This window comes from Nelumbo nucifera, chromosome 3 (assembly GCF_055504915.1).
Source record: "Nelumbo nucifera cultivar China Antique chromosome 3, China Antique-T2T, whole genome shotgun sequence".
Classification (NCBI taxonomy): Eukaryota; Viridiplantae; Streptophyta; class Magnoliopsida; order Proteales; family Nelumbonaceae; genus Nelumbo; species Nelumbo nucifera.
The window spans coordinates 93,667,585-93,686,631 of record NC_142651.1 but is presented as its reverse complement, the minus strand read 5'-3'; the positions used below and the strand labels follow the sequence as shown (position 1 = coordinate 93,686,631).

The window sequence follows — 19,047 nt, the reverse complement described above, 5'->3', positions numbered from 1 at the left end:
ATGAACTTTGGACCGGAAAGAAACCAAGTGTCAGACACTTGAAGATTTGGGGTTGTCCAGCACACGTTAAAAGAACGAGTGCAGACAAGTTGGAATCTAAGACCAGCCGTTGCCTATTTGTAGGCTACCCAAAAGGCTCTGTAGGTTACCTTTTCTATGACCCAAGTGAGTAGAAAGTGTTCTGCAGTCGAAATGCGCAATTCTTGGAAACCGACTATATCCTGGACACCCATCGTCAGGAAGTTGTTCTTGATGAGGAGAGCTCAGGAGCAGTGGGAGATGTCCCACAAGTTCCAGGTAGTGACCAACTTAGAAGATCCACTCGGGCATCCAGGCCACCAGTCCGTTATGGTTATGACCAGGATAGTTACCTGGTGGAAACCTTGACTAGTGAGGAGGATCCCGTGACTTACGCGGAAGCTATGTTGGACATAGATTCCCAGAAGTGGGTGGAGGCCATGAGAGCGGAGATGGACTCAATGGAGACCAATGGAGTCTGGACTCTAGTAGATCCGCCCTCCGGGGTAAAGGCAATCGGTTGCAAATGGATTTACAAGAGGAAGAAGGGCCCCGATGGTAAAGTTCAGACCTTCAAGGCTCGTCTGGTGGCGAAAGGGTACACTCAGAAAGAGGGCATCGATTATGAGGAAACCTTTTCACCTGTGGCCATGCTTAAATACATTAGGATCCTGCTAGCTGTAGCAGCATACCATGATTATGAGATTTGGCAGATGGATGTCAAAACTGCATTCCTGAATGGAGATCTTACTGAAGATATCTATATGCAGCAGCCGCAAGGCTTCATTGCTGCAGGTCAGGAAAACATGGTATGTAAACTTAACAGATCCATTTATGGGCTTAAGCAAGCTTCTAGAAGTTGGAACATCCGTTTTAACTCTACTGTCAAATCGTTTGACTTCGAGCAGAATCCGGATGAACCCTATGTCTACAGGAAGTACAGTGGGGATAAGGTTACCTTCTTGGTTCTGTATGTAGATGACATTCTACTCATTGGGAATGATGTGGGAATGTTAACTACGGTGAAAGTATGGCTTTCGCAGCAATTCTCCATGAAAGATCTTGGAGAAGCCTCCTATATACTGGGTCTTCGACTCTATAGAGATAGATCGAAGCGGATAATAGGATTATCCCAATCTGCTTACATTGACAAAATAGTCAAAAGATACAGCATGGAAAACTCCAAGAAAGGAAATGTTCCTTTCAAGCACGGAGTCACTCTCTCCAAGAAGATGTCTCCTAAGACTTCTGAGGAGATAGATGGCATGAAAGACGTTCCTTATGCCTCAGCCGTAGGGAGCATCATGTATGCCATGCTGTGCACTCGTCCTGACATAGCTCAGGCAGTGAGTGTAGTAAGCAGATTTCAGGCCAACCCAGGGCAGGAGCATTGGACTGCTGTGAAAAACATACTTAAGTACCTTCGAAGGACAAAAGAGTTTTGTCTAGTATTCGACGGTAGCTCACTACAAATCCAGGGGTTTACAGATGCCGATTTCCAGTCAGACCCAGATGATAGAAAGTCTACATCTGGATATGTTTTCACGATAGGATCGTGTGCTGTTTGCTGGAAAAGCAGCAAACAGGGGTCCACTGCAGACTCCACGACCGAGGCCGAATACATTGCCGCAAGTGAGGCTGCCAAAGAAGCTGTGTGGATGAAGAAGTTCGTTCACGAGTTGGGAGTTGTTCCGTCCAGCACATCACCCATCCCATTGTTGTGTGACAACAATGGAGCCATTGCTCAGGCTAAGTGCAAGTGGGAGCTGTTAGACAGTTTTGTATGTCCTTACCTTCAATCAGAATGATGTACTTTATGAGTCTATTGTAAATGAATAAAGATACATATTTGATTCATGTTCCCTTGGTATGTTTTTGTGTAATACCCTTAAACTGGACACTTAATGAGACTCGTGTTAGTTTAGAATGTTCACAGCCAGTGGGTCGGTCTGGGGAGACCTATCCTGACAAGGCTGACACTGTGGTGCCACCAAGTCGGTTGGGGTGGCCTATCTCAGCTGCCAGGGTGAGACCCTAGGCACATACAGTGTAGGATTAATTGAATCTTTGAACTGGACCAGATTTCCAGTATTGCCCTGGACCTTGGAGATTGATGGGCAAAACTGGAAAGTTACACCCGACCCCTAGACTCGATTATGATACTACACTAGGTGTCGGATTGGGCTGTCTTTGATGTGCCAATCAGTGAGATCCTTAGCGGGGGTCAAAACCTGGGTATGTTGGGACAGTCCGAGAATTCATCTGAGTGGGTGATCATAGTGACAGGATCAGCCCCTTTGTCGGACAAAGGTAATGATCGGGGATGCACTCTCACTGATGGAAACCAAGACTGCCGGCAGCCGATTTCAACCGTTGAGATTTGTTTTGCAAAATATATTTTATATAAGATATAAAAGTATATATGTATGGTTTCTAAATTGTTTGCAAGAAGGTTTTAATTCCCGGGATCCATATAAGTGGAGAGTGCAACACTGTTCCTTGCAGCCGAGGGAGAGGTCCTCTCTTGTCGGGCAGTGTATGATCATTATGGGCTGAGAGGTTAAGTGTAAGACCATTGAGGATAATACCTGATGGGCTAATCTTGCATCTGCCCACAGTCCCTGGGTGTTACAAGGTGGCTTGGCCCAGGGACCACTTAGTGTAAGTGTTGGGCCCATAGAGCCCATTTGATGGGTTTCAGGGGGTGCACTGTCATTAACAGTGTATTCGGCCAGGCCTTGTAACAAAGGCTGGGCCGAACTCATGTGGCTGATGTGTAGATCAATGCTTGGGTCCCACGCCATACAAGGAAGTCCAACTGGGTAGCAATTTGGAAGCCTTTTGAGTACATAACCTTAAATGGGCCTTAAGCCCATTTCGAACTGGGCTGATTTGATCAGTCATTTAAAGGGGGCGAATTCTGAAGTGGGTCAGCTAAAAGGATTGGGCTTAGACCCTATCCACTCAGAGAGTCCAAGATCTAAATAAGATTTAGATCTGGAAACCTCCTAATTAGATTAGGAGACAGTTGATCTGATTTGCAGATAAGATAAGGATTATCCCTTATCACTAAGGGACTTCTAACCCAAATATGATTTGGATTAGCAACTCCTAATCTGATTAGGAGCTGATCCCTTTGAGCCACCCCATTTTGTTGTGGGGTGTAGGTACACGAGGTCTGATGTATAATGCCGTGTTGGTATAGGTATTCCTGAAATGATGAGGATAAATATTCGCGGCCATTATCAGAACGAAAAACTTTGATGTGGGTACCAAATTGGTTACGAATCTCAGCATAAAATTTTTGAAAAATGGTAAACAATTCACTTATTTCTTTCATTAAATAGAGCCACTTCATCCCTGAAAAATCATCCACAAAAATGACAAAATATCTGTATTCATTATATGACATCACTTTATAAGGACCCCAAACATCTGAATGAACTAAAGAAAAAGGACTCGACACACGGTTATCAACCCTAGAACTAAAGGGAACACGATGGTGTTTCCCAAACTGACACGACTCACAATCCAAAACAGAAAGCTGACTCAAGGTCGGGACCAAGGACTTCAAGACTTTTAGCAACGGATGACCAAATCGGCAGTGCCACTGGAGAGGAGAAAGAGATGACTGAAGAGCTGTTGAAGTTCTACCACCACCACCGTCAAGATAATATAGTCCACCTGCTTCATGCCCTCCACCCATCTTCATCCCCATCTTGAGATCCTGAAAAACACACATAGAAAGATAAAAGGTAATGGAGCAGTTAAGCGATTTGGTCAGCTTACTAACAGACATAAGGTTAAAAGGCAATTTAGGAACATATAGAACTGAAGAGAGGGATACAGGATCTAGGTCAACATTACCAACACCACAAATTGAGGATGTAGAACCATTAGCAAGGGTGACAGATTGTGATGTTGAGCAATGAGATAAGGAGGAAAACACACCTAGAGTTCTAGTCATGTGATCGAAGGCTCCAGAGTCAATGATCTAGGGATCGGGTGTAGATGCCAGACAAGCCATACCTGAGTGAGCAAAAGTCGTCGTGTTCTGTTGTGATTGGATAAACCTTTCATATTCATCACGGGGAACACTCACCATCTCCTTCATGGGACCATCTGTGGATGTAGGAGGCATCTGGTCAGATGAATGATTCTCCTGTCTAAAGCTGGAACTTGAGTCACCGGTCGCGGCATGATTGGCCCAGGTTGAGGGAGGACCATGTAGATCATAACAATAGTTGGTGGTATGTCCATCCATACCACAATGAGTGCACTTCCTCGGGCCTGAGCTACGTCCTCTACCACGGGCTCCCCCTGAATCTTTGCTCCCAGTACGACCACCACCACGATTATGAGTAGACCCACCATTGCCACTTCGGCCATATGCAGAACCACTACCACCACCACGACCAGACTGAGCTCCCCGAGCTCCACCTCTAACACCACGGCCTCTCGATGCAGCAAAGGCAGATCTATCTGAGATATTCGAGTTCTCAGTAGATCCGATAGAAATCCTCCGGAGTCGAGCAAATACCTCTTCTAGGGACGGAAGAGCTGATCCCCCTAATATCTGAGCCCGTACTGGTTCATATTCAGACTTTAGACCCACCAAAAATCTAGTCACATCAAGCTGCTCTCTCTGTTGTTGCTGAATCTTGACATCAGAAGTGAGAGGATGATAGACATTCAACTCATTACGTATGTTCCTCATGTTGGCATAGTACTCCTCAAGACTCTGATTGCCCTATTGCAGGTTAAAGTACTCTTGATAAAGCTGATAAACTCTAGTTGTATTGTCCTGCCCCGAATACAATTTCTTCGCATGGTCCCACACATCTTTGGCAGTATCAAGGAACATGAAGTTCACACTAATCCTGGGTTCCATATTGTTCCACAACCATGTGATGATCTGAGCATCCTCTTGCTCCCAGTCTTCATACTCGTGAGAGTCAAAGGAGGGTTTCTCCTCTCTTATGTGTTTTACCTTCTTCTTTGCCTTCAGAAAGACTTCAACAGATTTAGCCCAAGGCACATAATCCTCTCCATTTAATTTAATGGAGGTCATCTGAACATTCAGGTAGTCTGTAGGCACCATCACACTAGGTTTATAATCATTATTGTCTCCCATTATGTTATCACCGATTCTGCACACTTGCTGAATTCTATTATCCCTGAGATCTGCACACTACACACCACTAGGTCACACCTGTCACACTGATTGCAACACTTATTGTTGCTGAAATGTGTGCTCTTTACACCACAAACCTTAGATCAAACCTGTCACACTGATTTCAGCACTTGTTGTTGTTGAAAAGTGTGCTCACATCACAAACCCTACTCCTACAACTACCTGGAATCTCACCACTATATGATCATATCTCTTCCTTCAAAATGCACAAAGAAACCAGCATAAACCCTAGCACTTACTGGTCGAAACCCTAGCATATGGTCTGAAACACACCTATTTAATCCATAACAAATATCATGCACTGAAATCTCTTACCTTATCGCTGAAGTAACACCCATACGAGCAGGAAAGCAGTCCACACGCGACAGCCACTGCACACACAACAGCCACACACAACAGCCACTGCCCACATAGTTCGGCCCTCTATTCTTCCTCTACTAGGAGAGGGCAATCTCAGAAATTACAACAACCAACCACATACGACCTGACTGGAGGCATAGAGACCTCCAAGGCAAGAGGGCGATCACTCCTTTTCAGCCCTTTCCCTTATCTCCAATCAAAAACAGAAAAAAGAGGAAAACCCTAGATAGGGTGTGCAGAGAATGAACCCTAGGCAAGTAGAAATCTAGGCAGATTCAAGAAGCTTTGATACCATGATAGAATTCAGGTCTGCCTTAGAGTTCGGCCTGACTGAGTTTAGTTATGTAGAAGAAGAAAAGGTAATAGAGAGAGAGAGAGAGAGAAAGAGAGAAGAGAGAATTCTGGTTCAAACTGAAAGAGTCAACTTGACTTCTCCCAGTCGGCCAGTAAGTATTTATATTATTATTAAAACATAACTAAAAAGACCTATGCGCCCTTACTTAAGTTAAGAGCACTTGTTCCAACACAACCTTACAAATCAACAACATTAATCAAGGTATAAAGATAGAAATACCCCTACGCTAACAGATACGAGTATTAAACTGGGTGAGGATGAGCTCATGAAAATTTTTCACAATAGCTGGCAATTCATCCCTGGATTTCATTAGATAAATCCAAGTGTAATGTGAATAATCATCAATAAAAAGGATAAAGTACCTATAACCCCCCATGGTTGGCATGCGATATGGTCCCCACACATCAGAGTGAACAATATGGAAAGGAGAAAATGATCTTTTATTGCTAATTGAATAGGAATGTCTACAATGCTTTGCCAGCTCACATAATTCACAATGAAGACTCGATAAAGACACTCCTTTAAACATATCTGGGAACAGATGACTCAAAGCAGAAAAGGACAAGTGACCAAACCGAAAATGACATAATAAAATTTTGTTAACAAACTCTAACACGACTGACTCTAAGGCAACTCCATGAGGTGGTCCCAAAGCTTGATCTGGTGTGTCCAGCAAGTATATTCCGTTCGCTTCATAGCCACTTCCAATCATCCTCTGAGACTGCAGGTTCTGAAAAACATAATGAGTAGGAAAGAAGGTTATGCTGCAATTCATTGACTTTGCTAAGCTACTAACAGATAAGAGGTTTATGTTAAGCTTAGGGACATGAAGAACAGAAGATAAGAATAGGGTGTCAGAGGTCTTTATATCACCTTTACTAGAGATGGGGGCAAGGGACCCATCAACAAGGGATATTTTCTCTTTCCCAGAGAGAAGGTGATATGAGCAAAAAATGTTAGATAGGCTGGTCATATGGTCTGATGCACCGGAATCAATAATCCAAGGGATTTTTTGATTACCTGAAACTGAAGCATGATTTGCAGAAGCACGAGTACCTGAGTGAGCAAAAGCCGATGAAGATGATGTATTGTTGGAAGGGTGAGCTGAAGAAACCGCAGCTTCTAGGTGATTTAGGAGCCTCCCATACTTCTCAAAATCCAGCTTCATTGTAGCCAACTGCTCAATGGTTGATTTTTCTTCACTCTTTTTACTTCCCCCTTTAGACACTGTAGCAGCATTAGCAGTTTGGGTTTTCCCACTTGACTGCCCTTCTTAGGGTTATTATTGTTCTTAAACCTATCAGGAAGAAGTCTAGGATGAAGCTTCCAGCAAGTGTCCTTTGTATGCCGTGGCTTCTTGCAATATTCACACACCTGCTCTCTTTTCTCAGTAGGGCCCTTTGGTTTCATTCCTGCATGTGCAAAATGTTCTGTAGGTGGACTCTGCAACTGCACCTGCCGCCTACTCTCCTCACTACTTATCATAGCATATGCCTGTGAAAGAGTAACCTCATCCCTAGCCAAGATATTTTGTTTGATAATATCAAACTCAGGGTTGAGTCTAGTGAGAAACTCAAACACCCTGTTTTTCTCCACTAGCTTTCTATACATTTCAGCATCCTTTTTACTCTCCCATACCACTGTCTCCATAACATCAATTTCCTACCATAGGGATTTTAGTATAGAGTAGTAGATTGTCACACTCTTCTCCCCCTGTCTCAAGTTCTTCACATCACTTTTCAATTTGTATGCTCTAGCTACATTCATTTTCTGTGAATAGGTCTCAGTTACACTGTCCCATAGCTCCTTAGTCGAAGACATCCAGAGATAGTGCTGGCTTATATGGGGTTGCATAGAGTTGACTAACCATCCTATAACAGTATAGTTCTTTTGCATCCATTTTTCAAATTCAGGGTCTATCTCTTCGGGTTTCACCTTACTACTTGTGAGATACCCAAGTTTTCCTCTACTACAAACATAGATTTTTATAGACTGTGCCCAAGCAAGATAGTTCGTTCCATCTAGCTTAATTGTGGTAACACCAGTCAAAACGGAATCTATTGAGGCAGGTCCAGAAACCGGCACCTGCTTGAACTCACTTCCGTATGCCTCTATTAATCAAACAGAAATCAAAGAACAGAAATTTTGACTATGTAAACTTACTTGAAGTCAAACCAGAACTTGGGTGCTTGAAAAAATAGGGTTTTGCTCCATCTAGCAGATGAAAGGAAGAGAGAAGATGCTGCCGCACCTACCAGACTAACCCAAACTCTTCCAAACCTGAACCGCCCTCCTTTATTCTTGTTTTATTTTCTTTATGTAACTACCAAGTTGGTCGCCCACTTAAGGGTATTCTTGTCATCATCAAATATTTAGATATTAATAAAATAGGGTTAGAGGAGAATGGAGAATTATTTGACTCCTTCTTCTCTTACCTCTTCTCTTCGCCATCTTCTTCTCTTGTACAACTATTCAGACCTGTTTTATTCTGTTAATCACTAAGTTTAATCTTGATATTAGAGGATTGATTTGCATCTCTGGGAAATTGTGAATTTGCCTAAGGGAAAGGAACTGGTTGGTTGTAAGTGGGTGTTCACTATTAAGTATCATTCTGATGGTACTGTTGAGAGATATAAGGCTCATTTGGTTGCTAAAGGATACACTCAGATGTATGGTATTGACAAATTAGAAACTTTTGCCCCAGTAGCCAAGAAGACTTCAGTTCGAGTTTTGCTATCTTTAGTTACTACTTTTGATTGGCCTCTTCATCAGTTTGATGTAAAGAATGCTTTTCTGAATGGGGACCTACATGAAGATGTTTACATGTTTTTATCTCCAGGGGTGTATGGAAAGGAGATGCAAGGAAAGGTCTATAAATTGAAGAAGTCTCTTTATGGCCTCAAGCAATATCCTAGAGCCTAGTTTGATATATTTCGGGCTGCTCTTGCTTTTGGGTACACACAGACTCAATCGGATCATACTTTGTTTGTTAAAAGGAGAGATTCCTTAGTGACCCTTCTGATTGTCTATGTGATGATATCTCAAAAGTTTTCTTAACTCTGAGTTTCAAATTAAAGACTTAGGAGAACTCAGATATTTCTTGGGAATTGAAGTTGCCAGATCTAAGGATGGCATCTTCATTTCTCAACAGAAGTATGTTCTTGATCTCCTTGCTGAGACTAGCAAACTGGGGGCTCAACCTACTTCTACTCCTATTGACCTAAATCATAAGTTGTCAGCTACTAAAGGTGAACTAATGCCTGATAAGGGAGTGTTCTAGAGACTAGTTGGGAAGTTATTATACCTTTACATGACTCGGCCAGATATTTCTTGTGTAGTTAGTGTAATAAGCCAGTTTATGCATTCTCCCAGAGATACACATTTAGCAGCTGTTGAGAGAGTTCTGTGCTATCTAAAAGGGACTCCAGGGAAAGGTATCTTGTTTGCTAAGCATGGACACAGGAAGCTGAAAGCATACACTGATACTGATTGGGCCGGATTGATGATAGAAGGTCAACTTCAGGTTACTGTGCTATGGTAGCAAGATTGTATCATGGAGGAGTAAGAAGCAGTTTGTAGTGGCAAAATCCTCAGTTGAAGTGGAGTACAGGGCAATAGCAAATGGAGTTTTTGAACTTTTGTAGTTGAGACCACTTTTAGATGAATTGGGTATAGACTGTGAGAAGCCAATGATGTTATATTGTGACAACCGGGCTGCTATCAACATTGCACATAATCCTGTTCAACATGATAGAACTAAGCACATTGAATTTGACAAGCATTTTATAAGAGAGGGAGTTGCCTCAGGAGAAGTCTATCTACCATTTGTTGCTTCTGAAGAACAGTTGGTTGATGTTTTGACAAAAGGTGTTCCTAAAGGAAAGCTGGTTCATTATATAAGCAAGCTAGGCATGATGGGTATCTATGCTCAGCTTGAGGGGGAGTGTAGAGAGACTAGGCCGAATGGGCCCTAGCCCATTTGTGTCTTTCTTATTAGTTCTTTCTTGTTATGTTTTCTTATTGGGCCTTTTCTTTATGGGCCTTTAGGTCTTGTTTATGTTTTCTAAGTATAGTACTGATGTGGATGCCTACTTAAGGGCAACCTTGTAAATTATGTAACTTAAGCAAGTTTATTAAAAGATTAGTGGGAGAAAGAGGAGATTATAGAACTCCTCCTTTCTTTCTCCTTTCTTCTCCAATCTTCCTTCTTCTTCTTGCTATCTTCTTCTTCCTTGCTTTCTTTTTCTTTAATCAAAAATATTTTGCTAATTTTATTGGTTTGAATCACATCTCTTTGTACACTAAGGGTAGATTAGTCCTTTAATCTTTTTAGTATAAATATATCCTTTAGGGTGTCAACTGACACATTGTGTCACACCCGTCAATCTGCTGTGTTTTCTTCTCTCTCTCTGACTTCTCGATCTGACTCTAACATGGTATTAGAGCAGGTCATGATCTAATCTGCATATAACCTCTTCATAACCCCTTTCTTCTCTACTATCTAGAGTACTCCCTAACAGTATTTTGGAGGTTCTCGAGTGCTCTTAAATCCCTTATCTGAGGTTGCATTAGATCAGAACTCTATAGACACTTTTATTGGACTGTTGTGCCATCAGATTTCTCTTTTTTATTGGATCTCCCTCTAGAGGCATCGGATCAGGCTGAAACTTTGGATCTAGTGTTGACCAGAGCAGATCTACTAAGTCTAATTGGTTTGGTTCGAATTGGATTTGATTTAGAAGGGTTTTGAGCCACTTTTGAGTTCAGTAAACCCTTACAGTTTCCTTTTCTAGACGTCAGCTGAAAGGTACCTCTTTCTTTCATCTGTTTTGAACCCTACTCTTTGTGGTTTTCTTGCTCTTGTAATTCAATGGCATCAGAAAGGATGCAAGTTCTCCCTATTAAGTTTAACAGTACGAACTATGCACTTTGGAAATTTAATTTTCAATTTCATGTGGAGGCAAAAGGTCTCTGGGGATATCTGGATGGATCTGTAGTTAAACTTGATGATTTAGACATTAAGGGTCTTAATCAGTGGAGAATTGATAATGGGAAAATCGCATCATGGATCCTAGGATCGGTTGAAATTGATATCGTAATTCCTATGAGAGGATACATGACTACCTATGAGATGTATGAGTATCTCGAGAAAGTATATCAGCAATCGAACACCTCGAGATAGTACTAGATAGAGGTTGACATCTTCTCATATGATCAAGGAGAGAGGAAGGTCTTGGAGTATTATGCTGGGTTTATTAACCTTTGGGCAGAGTATGAGCTTGTACACTTGGGAAAGGATCCATTAGAATGTTGTGTGAAGTATATGAAGGAACATTTTGATAAAAGGAAGATTATGCACTTCCTAATGCATCTCAAACCTAGGTTTGAAGTTGTTAGATTTAATATCCTAAGCCGAGGAATGCTTCCTGACCTAGATACTATTCTTGGAAAAATTCAGAGGGCTGAAACCAGATTTTCCACACAGACTACTCTGGATGGAAGAAAAGAGTCCAACATTGATACTGTCTTCCTAGTAACAAAACCAAAGGGGAAGAATGACTTCTCTTAAGTACAATGCTATGAGTGTAAGGAGTTCGGGCATGTTGTCTCCCACTACAAGAAAAAGAATACCTGCACTTACTGTAAGTAGTTCAGCCATATTATTACTGAAAGCCCCACTCGGCCTCAGAAAGGCAGTTGATCAAATCAGAAGAAAGGAAGCTACAAGGCTTATCAAACTTCTGTAGATGGATCAAATGCAATATCCTCCATTACTTCTGTGGCTGGCCAAAATGACACTTCAGGTGGCATGTCTAAAGAACGGATTCGATAGCTCGTCCTCGGTCATCTCTTCAGCCTTCTATGCTATTGGTCTATTTGGCAAGTCACTAACCTATTGTCCCTCACCGAATCATCTCTGGTATGTTGACTTAGGAGCCTCTAACCATATGAGAGGGGCCACACTTGGTCAGTGTCCCAAACCCCATCTTCCCAATAAATACATTGTTACTGATAATGGTGAGAAATTAGATATACTTGGATGTGATGAATTGTATTTATCTACTTCTAAGTTATCTCTATTTCATTTATCCAAAACTTTATTTGTACCTAAGTTTACCACCAATTTAATTTCTATTGGCCAACTTGTAGAAGAAGGTAACAATGTCTCATTCACTTCTGATGGTTGTTTGATAATAGGACCAGCAAATTGGGGAGGTGAAAGGGAAGGGGCGTAGAGTAGGAAGACTATTTGCTTTGGAATTTGAGAAGAATAAGACTGCACATGCTTCTACTTCGTGTTTGATTTCTACTACTAGTTTTGAATCTATTAACTGTAATAATGATTGGCACTTATGGCATAAACACCTGGGCCATCCATTCCCTAAGAAACTTGATTAGTTATTTTCTTCTGGTAGCTTACTTGTTTCTACTGTTTCCTTTAAGAATGTGAATAAAGATTGCATCACTTATGGTTTATGTAAGAGTCATATTTTACCTTTTCCTTCTCACTTTGAGCATACAACAGTTCCTTTTTATTTAATACATAGTGATGTCTGATCGTCTCCAGTTGTCTAACGGCTAGGATATAAGTACTTTGTGACCTTTATTGAGGATTGCACCTGTTTCACTTGGGTTTATTTCCTTCGAAAGAAATCTGAAGTATACATAGTATTTAAACACTTTCACACCTATGTTACTACCCAATTTGATGCTTGAATATGTGAAGAAGTGTGCTACGATCGGATTTAGGGGAAGACTATATTGATGGAAATTTCTAAAATTATTTAAAACAACATGGAATTCAACCCCAAAAGTCTTGTCCAAGAACCCCACAACAAAACGAGGTAGCAAAAAAGGAAGAATGGGCATATCTTGAGTATAGTCAAAACACTTATAGGATTCCCATGTACCCTCTTGGTTTTGGGTGGAGGCGGCCAGCATTGCTGTGTATCTCATATATTGTCTTTCGTCATCTGTTTTGAATAACTCTTCTACTTTTCAATTTCTCTTTCACAATTCCCCAGACCTATTCATGCTTAGGGTTTTTGGTTGTGCTTGTTTTGTCCATCTCCCACCTCATGAACGCATGGAGTTAACTACACAAACAACTTTGTGTGCCTTTATGGGGTACACTTATGAACATAAAGGGTTCCTTTTCTATGATCCTTCGGTTCGTTGTCCTAGAATCTCTCGTAATGTAGTTTTTCTTGAAAGTGTGTCATTCTTTGAGCATATTGTAAAATTCCTAGCTGCTTTCATTTCCTTGTTGCACAGTTTTGATTTTATAGGTACCTCGGACATTCCTTTGTCAACCCCACAACAACTTTAGATCTACTTCAGGAAGCAATAGTCACTCCAGTTGTCTCAGTAAGTGTACTTAACCTTCCCCTGAACCTATTGTTCCCACTCTACGCCGTTCTTTTAGAATTTCTCACCCACCTGACCGTTATGGTTTTTCACTTGACCATAGCTATTTTTTTGCCATTTTATCTACCACAGACATTCCTAGATCTTACCAGTAGGCTATAACAGAACCACACCGGAAAGATGCCATGGATTCTAAGATTCGAGCCCTTCTTGAGAATGACACCTGGGACTTGGTTAAAGCTCCACTTGAGACATCTCTCATAGGAAGTAGATGGGTCTACTTTGTGAAACTAAAATTTGATGGAAGCCTAAATAGATACGAAGCTAGGCTGGTTGTACAAGGCTACAAATAGGAATATGGGATATACTATGAGGAGATTTTTGCTTCTGTAGCTAAACAGTGGACAATCCATCAGATGGATGTCAAGAATGCTTTTCTCTAAGGGGAGTTGAAAGAGACAGTCTATATGAAGCCTTCTCCTGGATATTGTACAGACCTACAACATGTTTTTCGTCTAAAGAAGTCACTTTATGGCCTGAAGCAAGATCCTATGGCCTGGTTTGAGAAGTTCAGACCTGTCATCACTGATGTTGGCTTTATCCAGAGTTCTTCTAATTATTCTTTATTCATCTTAAGGCGGATGTAGGGAGTAACGATATTACTCCTCTATGTCGATGACATTTTCATTACAGGAGATGATACAAAAGGAATTTCTAGGCTACAACAATTACTCAGTGAGTCCCTTAAGATGAAAGAGTTGGGGCCTTTGACATACTTCTTGGGACTTGAAGTGAGTAAAAACTCTGGGGCCTACTTTATTAACCAACGAAAGTATGTGGCTGATCTTGTCAAACTGGCAAATCTTAGTGACTCTAAAATTGTGGATATCCCACTAGGACTAAACTTGAAACTCAACAAAGATGATGGTTCTCTCCTTGAAGATCCTACCCTTTATTGTTAATTAGTGGGCAGTTTGATATATCTCACCATGACTCGGCCAGATATATCTTATGCAGTTCAGATAGTGAGCCAGTTTGTGTCTTCCCTAAGACAACCTCATTTATCTGTAGTTCATCGTATCATTAGATATGTGTGAGGCACCTTGTCACACAGGATATTCTTCTCTTCCTCATTCTCTATTAGCCTTATAGCTTATGCGGATGCTAATTGGGTTGGATGCCCTAACATCCAATAGTCTACTACTGGCTGGTGTGTATTCTTAGGCAACTCTCTTATCTCGTAGAAGTGCAAGAAATAAGCTATTGTGTCCAAATCTTCTACTGAAGCTGAATACAGGGCTATGTCTTCCATGTGTAGTGAGATCATATGGCTTCGGGCTCTTCTATTTGAAATACTTCATGAACCACCACCGTTTGTTCCTCTCTATGCAGACAATGTTAGTGCAATTAAAATTGCTCCCAACCCTGTCTTCCATGAGCGCACCAAACACATAGAAGTTGATTGCCACTTCATCCGCGACCTCCTTCTTGAGGGTACCATATCTCTTCCTCATGTCTCCTCCGGGCTCCAACTAGTAGACTTGTTGACTAAAGCAATGACTCGAGCTCGGTATCTATTTCTCATGGACAAACTGATGCTTATTCCTAGGTATCAGTTTGAGGGGGAGTGTAGAGACTGTGAGAAGATCTAGCCGCAGGGCTATTTTTGTACTTTTACCATTTTTTTGTTGTATAACTATCCTTTGTACACTCTTTCTTTTGTACACTAAGGTCAGTTTTGTCTTTTTACCTTTTTAATATAAATATATCTTTTAGGGTGTCGACTGACACATTGTGTCACACCTACCAATATGTTGTGTTCTTTTCTCTCTCTCTCTTTGACTTTTCGATCTGACTCTGACAAAAACTACTAAGACATAAGACTTCGGAATATGTATTATGTAATATCACTTTATAGTTTAAATAATCAGGCAAGTACCTAAGATTAGAAAGACAATTAATCAAATTAGTATGGCATATATTTTAGTTGAGCAGGTCTAGCGTAGAGACCACCATGCATACCTCTAATCTCAACAAACCTATATGCACTCACAGGGAGAGATATGCATAGCCAATGATACCTTGTACAGATTTCTAAATCAATCAAAAATCCAAGTTCTGAATAGAAAATTACAAAGCATTATGATTTGTATAGAATGCAAAATGATACTTGGCTTACCCAATCAAGAAGTTGAACAAAATCCTCCTTTAGCAAATGACTTGTATTGCTCTTTCCACTGACAGTCTCTAACATGACAACTCCAAAGCTATAAACGTCTGCTTTGTCAGTCAAATAGCCCCTTGTTGCATATTCAGGTGCCATATATCCTCTACAATAAAAGGAAAAACAGAAAATTATGTTATATTATACAGCTTAGAGCCCGCATTTATATACGATACGGGTCGATACGTGTCGTGTCTATGGCTTCCCAATACGCCCCTCCAGGGGTTGTATCGGGTCAGACCATGGTTCAGAGGGTAGTCGGGCCTTAAACCGACCCCTCTGAACCGGTTTCAAAAAAAAAACTAAAAAAGAGTACTGATACAGGCTGATACGCCCAACCGGCATATCGATCAGTGTCGATACTTTGAACCTTGGCAACATGGTATGCATATATCTGCACTGACACTGACACTGGATGGGACTTTACTTTTTGGCTGTATTTAATTTGATAAACAATAAAAGAGAAACAAAGAGTTGAGGAAAAGTTCTTATGGAACTTTGTCTCTTATTTTCTATCAAACCAGACATAGCCTTTGGGTATTAAGGTAGTAATTTTGTAACTGTCATTTTGCCAATGGTTTTAGCCTAAGACTAAAACCTACAAAGCTAGAAATTTCATATTAATAATATGATGCTTTAACTAATTGAGCTATAGGGTCTTGTGAGTTTTTTATTTATTTTTGTAGAGAACACTGATGTGAGCCCCACAGCTACGGTCCCACTGTGTTCGTAGGGTAGAAGATGTTGTAGTCTGCCTAGGGTTAGCTATTGATCATTTAGTTGTTTCAGTTGTTATTTATTTCAGTCTTATTTTTTGCTCTATTTGTTATGTAAAGACTAAGGGCAGATCTGTCCTTTCCATGTAATGAGCATAACCTATAAATATTATTTAAAGTAGCGGCGGCAGAACATTAAGCTTCTGCTCCTCCTTTCAACTCTTGTGTTCTACTGCTTCTCCTCCCTTTTCCTCTTTTTCCTTCTTACCTTTCTTCTTATTTTCGATCCTGAAATCCATTAGGGTTCAAGACTGATAACAGTCCTGAACTTCTACTATTTTAAATTTTAGATTTTCAGATTCTTGTATAATATATATATTTTAATTTTTCAGCATCAACATTTAACTTCTTTCAGGCATTTACCTTGCCTTGTACTTTGTGCCTTAGGCTCTAGGGATTCTTTACACTTTATTTGTGCTTCTTGCTTTTAAAACATTGCCTCAGATTAACAGCCAAAAAGCACTTAATTTAAAAGGAAAACAAATATTCCTGTGCATTTAATTTTATCATTATAAAGAAATATGTATTTTGTCTTTTCATTGTGCATGTGACTGATCACAAAAATGTAGGGGGTGTTAGCCAATAATCATACATATTGGCAAACAACCCTATTGTATTCCCAAATTAGAACCCTTTTTCAATTTTATCCATAAATGAGGCCTAGATGTAGGAGGATTGCATCAAGTTCGTATCCATCTGTACAAAAAGAAAAAAAAAAACAATAATCTGATTTGATAACAATGAGAAAGAAGAGAGAGAGAGAGAGAGAGAGAGAGGGTTCTTAGTGAGAAGAGAAGAGAAAGAGAAGAAGAGATGGGGAGAAACCAATAATGATCTGGCTGCCCCTCTCATTATCTTATATACTCATAATAAAGATTAATTACAAAGACTAATATGCCCTTACTAGGGCGGCTACTGCTAGTAACTTAAAAGCAGTCTCAAAAGGCAACACAAACTGATGGGCCTTGGGTCCAACACCACTAACTAATGGCCCAATGACACTAACTACTGATTTATGTACAAGAAAAGGCATAAAAAATGCTGAATTTCAACACCATCCAGAAGAATTCTCCCCATCCTTTCCAAGAATATTGATTCCTTATTCTATAAATTCATGCTTGTATGAGTTTTGGGCTTCAGGCCCTCAGCTAATGTCAAATGGTAGGGAGGTTTGTATAATTATATCCTTAAACAGTATGTAATAGGCTTGGAGATGATCCATGTAATTAGTTACTAGTGTATATTGAAAGACTGGTCGTATTATTCCAAACCTCATCACATGCAAAGAAGAAAAAAGTAGTGGGAATAAAACACATCACTCACATAGTTCCAGCTATTCGGGTGATGATATGGGTTTTCTCCTTTTCATCAAGTTTAGCCAAACCAAAGTCAGATATCTTAGCATTGAGATCCTTATCAAGAAGCACATTGGTTGTCTTTATGTCTCTGTGGACAATTTTCAACCTTGATTCTTCATGCAGATAAGCTAGACCCCTAGCCATCCCTAAGCAAATCTTATGCCTTGTTGGCCAGTCTAAGTTTGGTTGATGTTCCTCTTTTCCTACATAAAAACCAAATGTATTAAGAATATATATTGTTGGCTGAACCAAATAGAACAGGCAGTGGTAGTATTAAAAGGATATACTTTTTAATGGCTGAAAGAAGGACAAAGGGACTTACCAAAGAGAGCATGGGCAAGGCTATTGTTTTCCATATATTCATATATTAGTAGTAGTTGGTTTCCTTCAACACAACATCCGAAAAGCTTCACAAGATTTGGGTGTTGTAAAGCAGATAACATGCCTATCTCATTCATGAATTCACGGTTTCCTTGCATTGACTTAGAGGATAGCTGCTTGACAGCAATGGCTGTACCATCTGGCAGAATACCCTAAAAACAAAAATGCAAATTTGAGAACCTTGAGTTTATGGAAAAAATGAGCATATGAGACATGGCAAAGCAAAAGCAATAAAATTCGAAATTGCATCTTTTTTCATATGCAAGAATGGGATCATTGATCTTGAGGTTGCAAAACATATTTTGCCAAGTTAGAGCTGTCAATCCCAAGAACAAGACACAATGATGATAATAACAGGAAAAAAAGGATATACTCTCAATCCAGAATTACCTTATAAACTGGTCCAAAGCCACCTTCACCTATTTTATTTGCAGAGTCAAAATTCCCAGTTGCAGCTTTAATTTGTTTGAGAGTGAAATAACCTTTTTGTAGCTTTAGATGTCTAAGTTCTGCAAACCAGTGAAAGCTCATATTGAAGTTAAAAATATAATCTGAGAAAAGAATACTGCATTATTTTGGTGCTACAGGAGTGATGTGAAAAAATTTACATGGCTAACCAGGATTATAAGTTAAGGATACAATGGGTGAGGATATCAGCAAATGGGATGGCGGATGCTTTGGCTAAGTATGGGATGAATAGATCTATTTTATTCAGGGCACAATTCTAATGTGTTTTCTTTTTGTATGAGAGGTAGCAGCTCATGCCTTTCTAGGGGATGCTTGTAAAGATTACATAAAGTCTATTAATAAAACTCAAATTATTCTTCAAAAAAAAAAATACTGCATTAATCCTTCATGGATAATGATTTAAACAGAGACGGACACCTAATGGCATGTGACAACAGTGTCAACATGGACACACATGAACAATGTCTTATCTCTGTATAAGAAGATGATGAACAGTGTTTTGAAGGGTAATTTTGTCATTTTTAAAATATTTAATTTGCATATGT

General features: G+C 40.2%; 1 protein-coding gene across 1 annotated transcript in view; it reads right to left on the bottom strand.

The window, feature by feature from the left end:
• LOC104589775 (putative LRR receptor-like serine/threonine-protein kinase At1g53440) overlaps nucleotides 1-19,047 on the bottom strand; it is a 103,335-nt gene that overhangs the window by 26,253 nt on the left and 58,035 nt on the right. The window contains exons 20-23 of the mRNA XM_088902302.1: nucleotides 18,425-18,543; nucleotides 17,976-18,186; nucleotides 17,619-17,856; nucleotides 15,475-15,625 (exon numbers count right to left, since the gene is read on the bottom strand). Of these exons, the coding sequence (XP_088758428.1) occupies nucleotides 15,475-15,625; nucleotides 17,619-17,856; nucleotides 17,976-18,186; nucleotides 18,425-18,543 (719 nt within the window). The remainder of the gene's footprint in view (nucleotides 1-15,474; nucleotides 15,626-17,618; nucleotides 17,857-17,975; nucleotides 18,187-18,424; nucleotides 18,544-19,047) is intronic.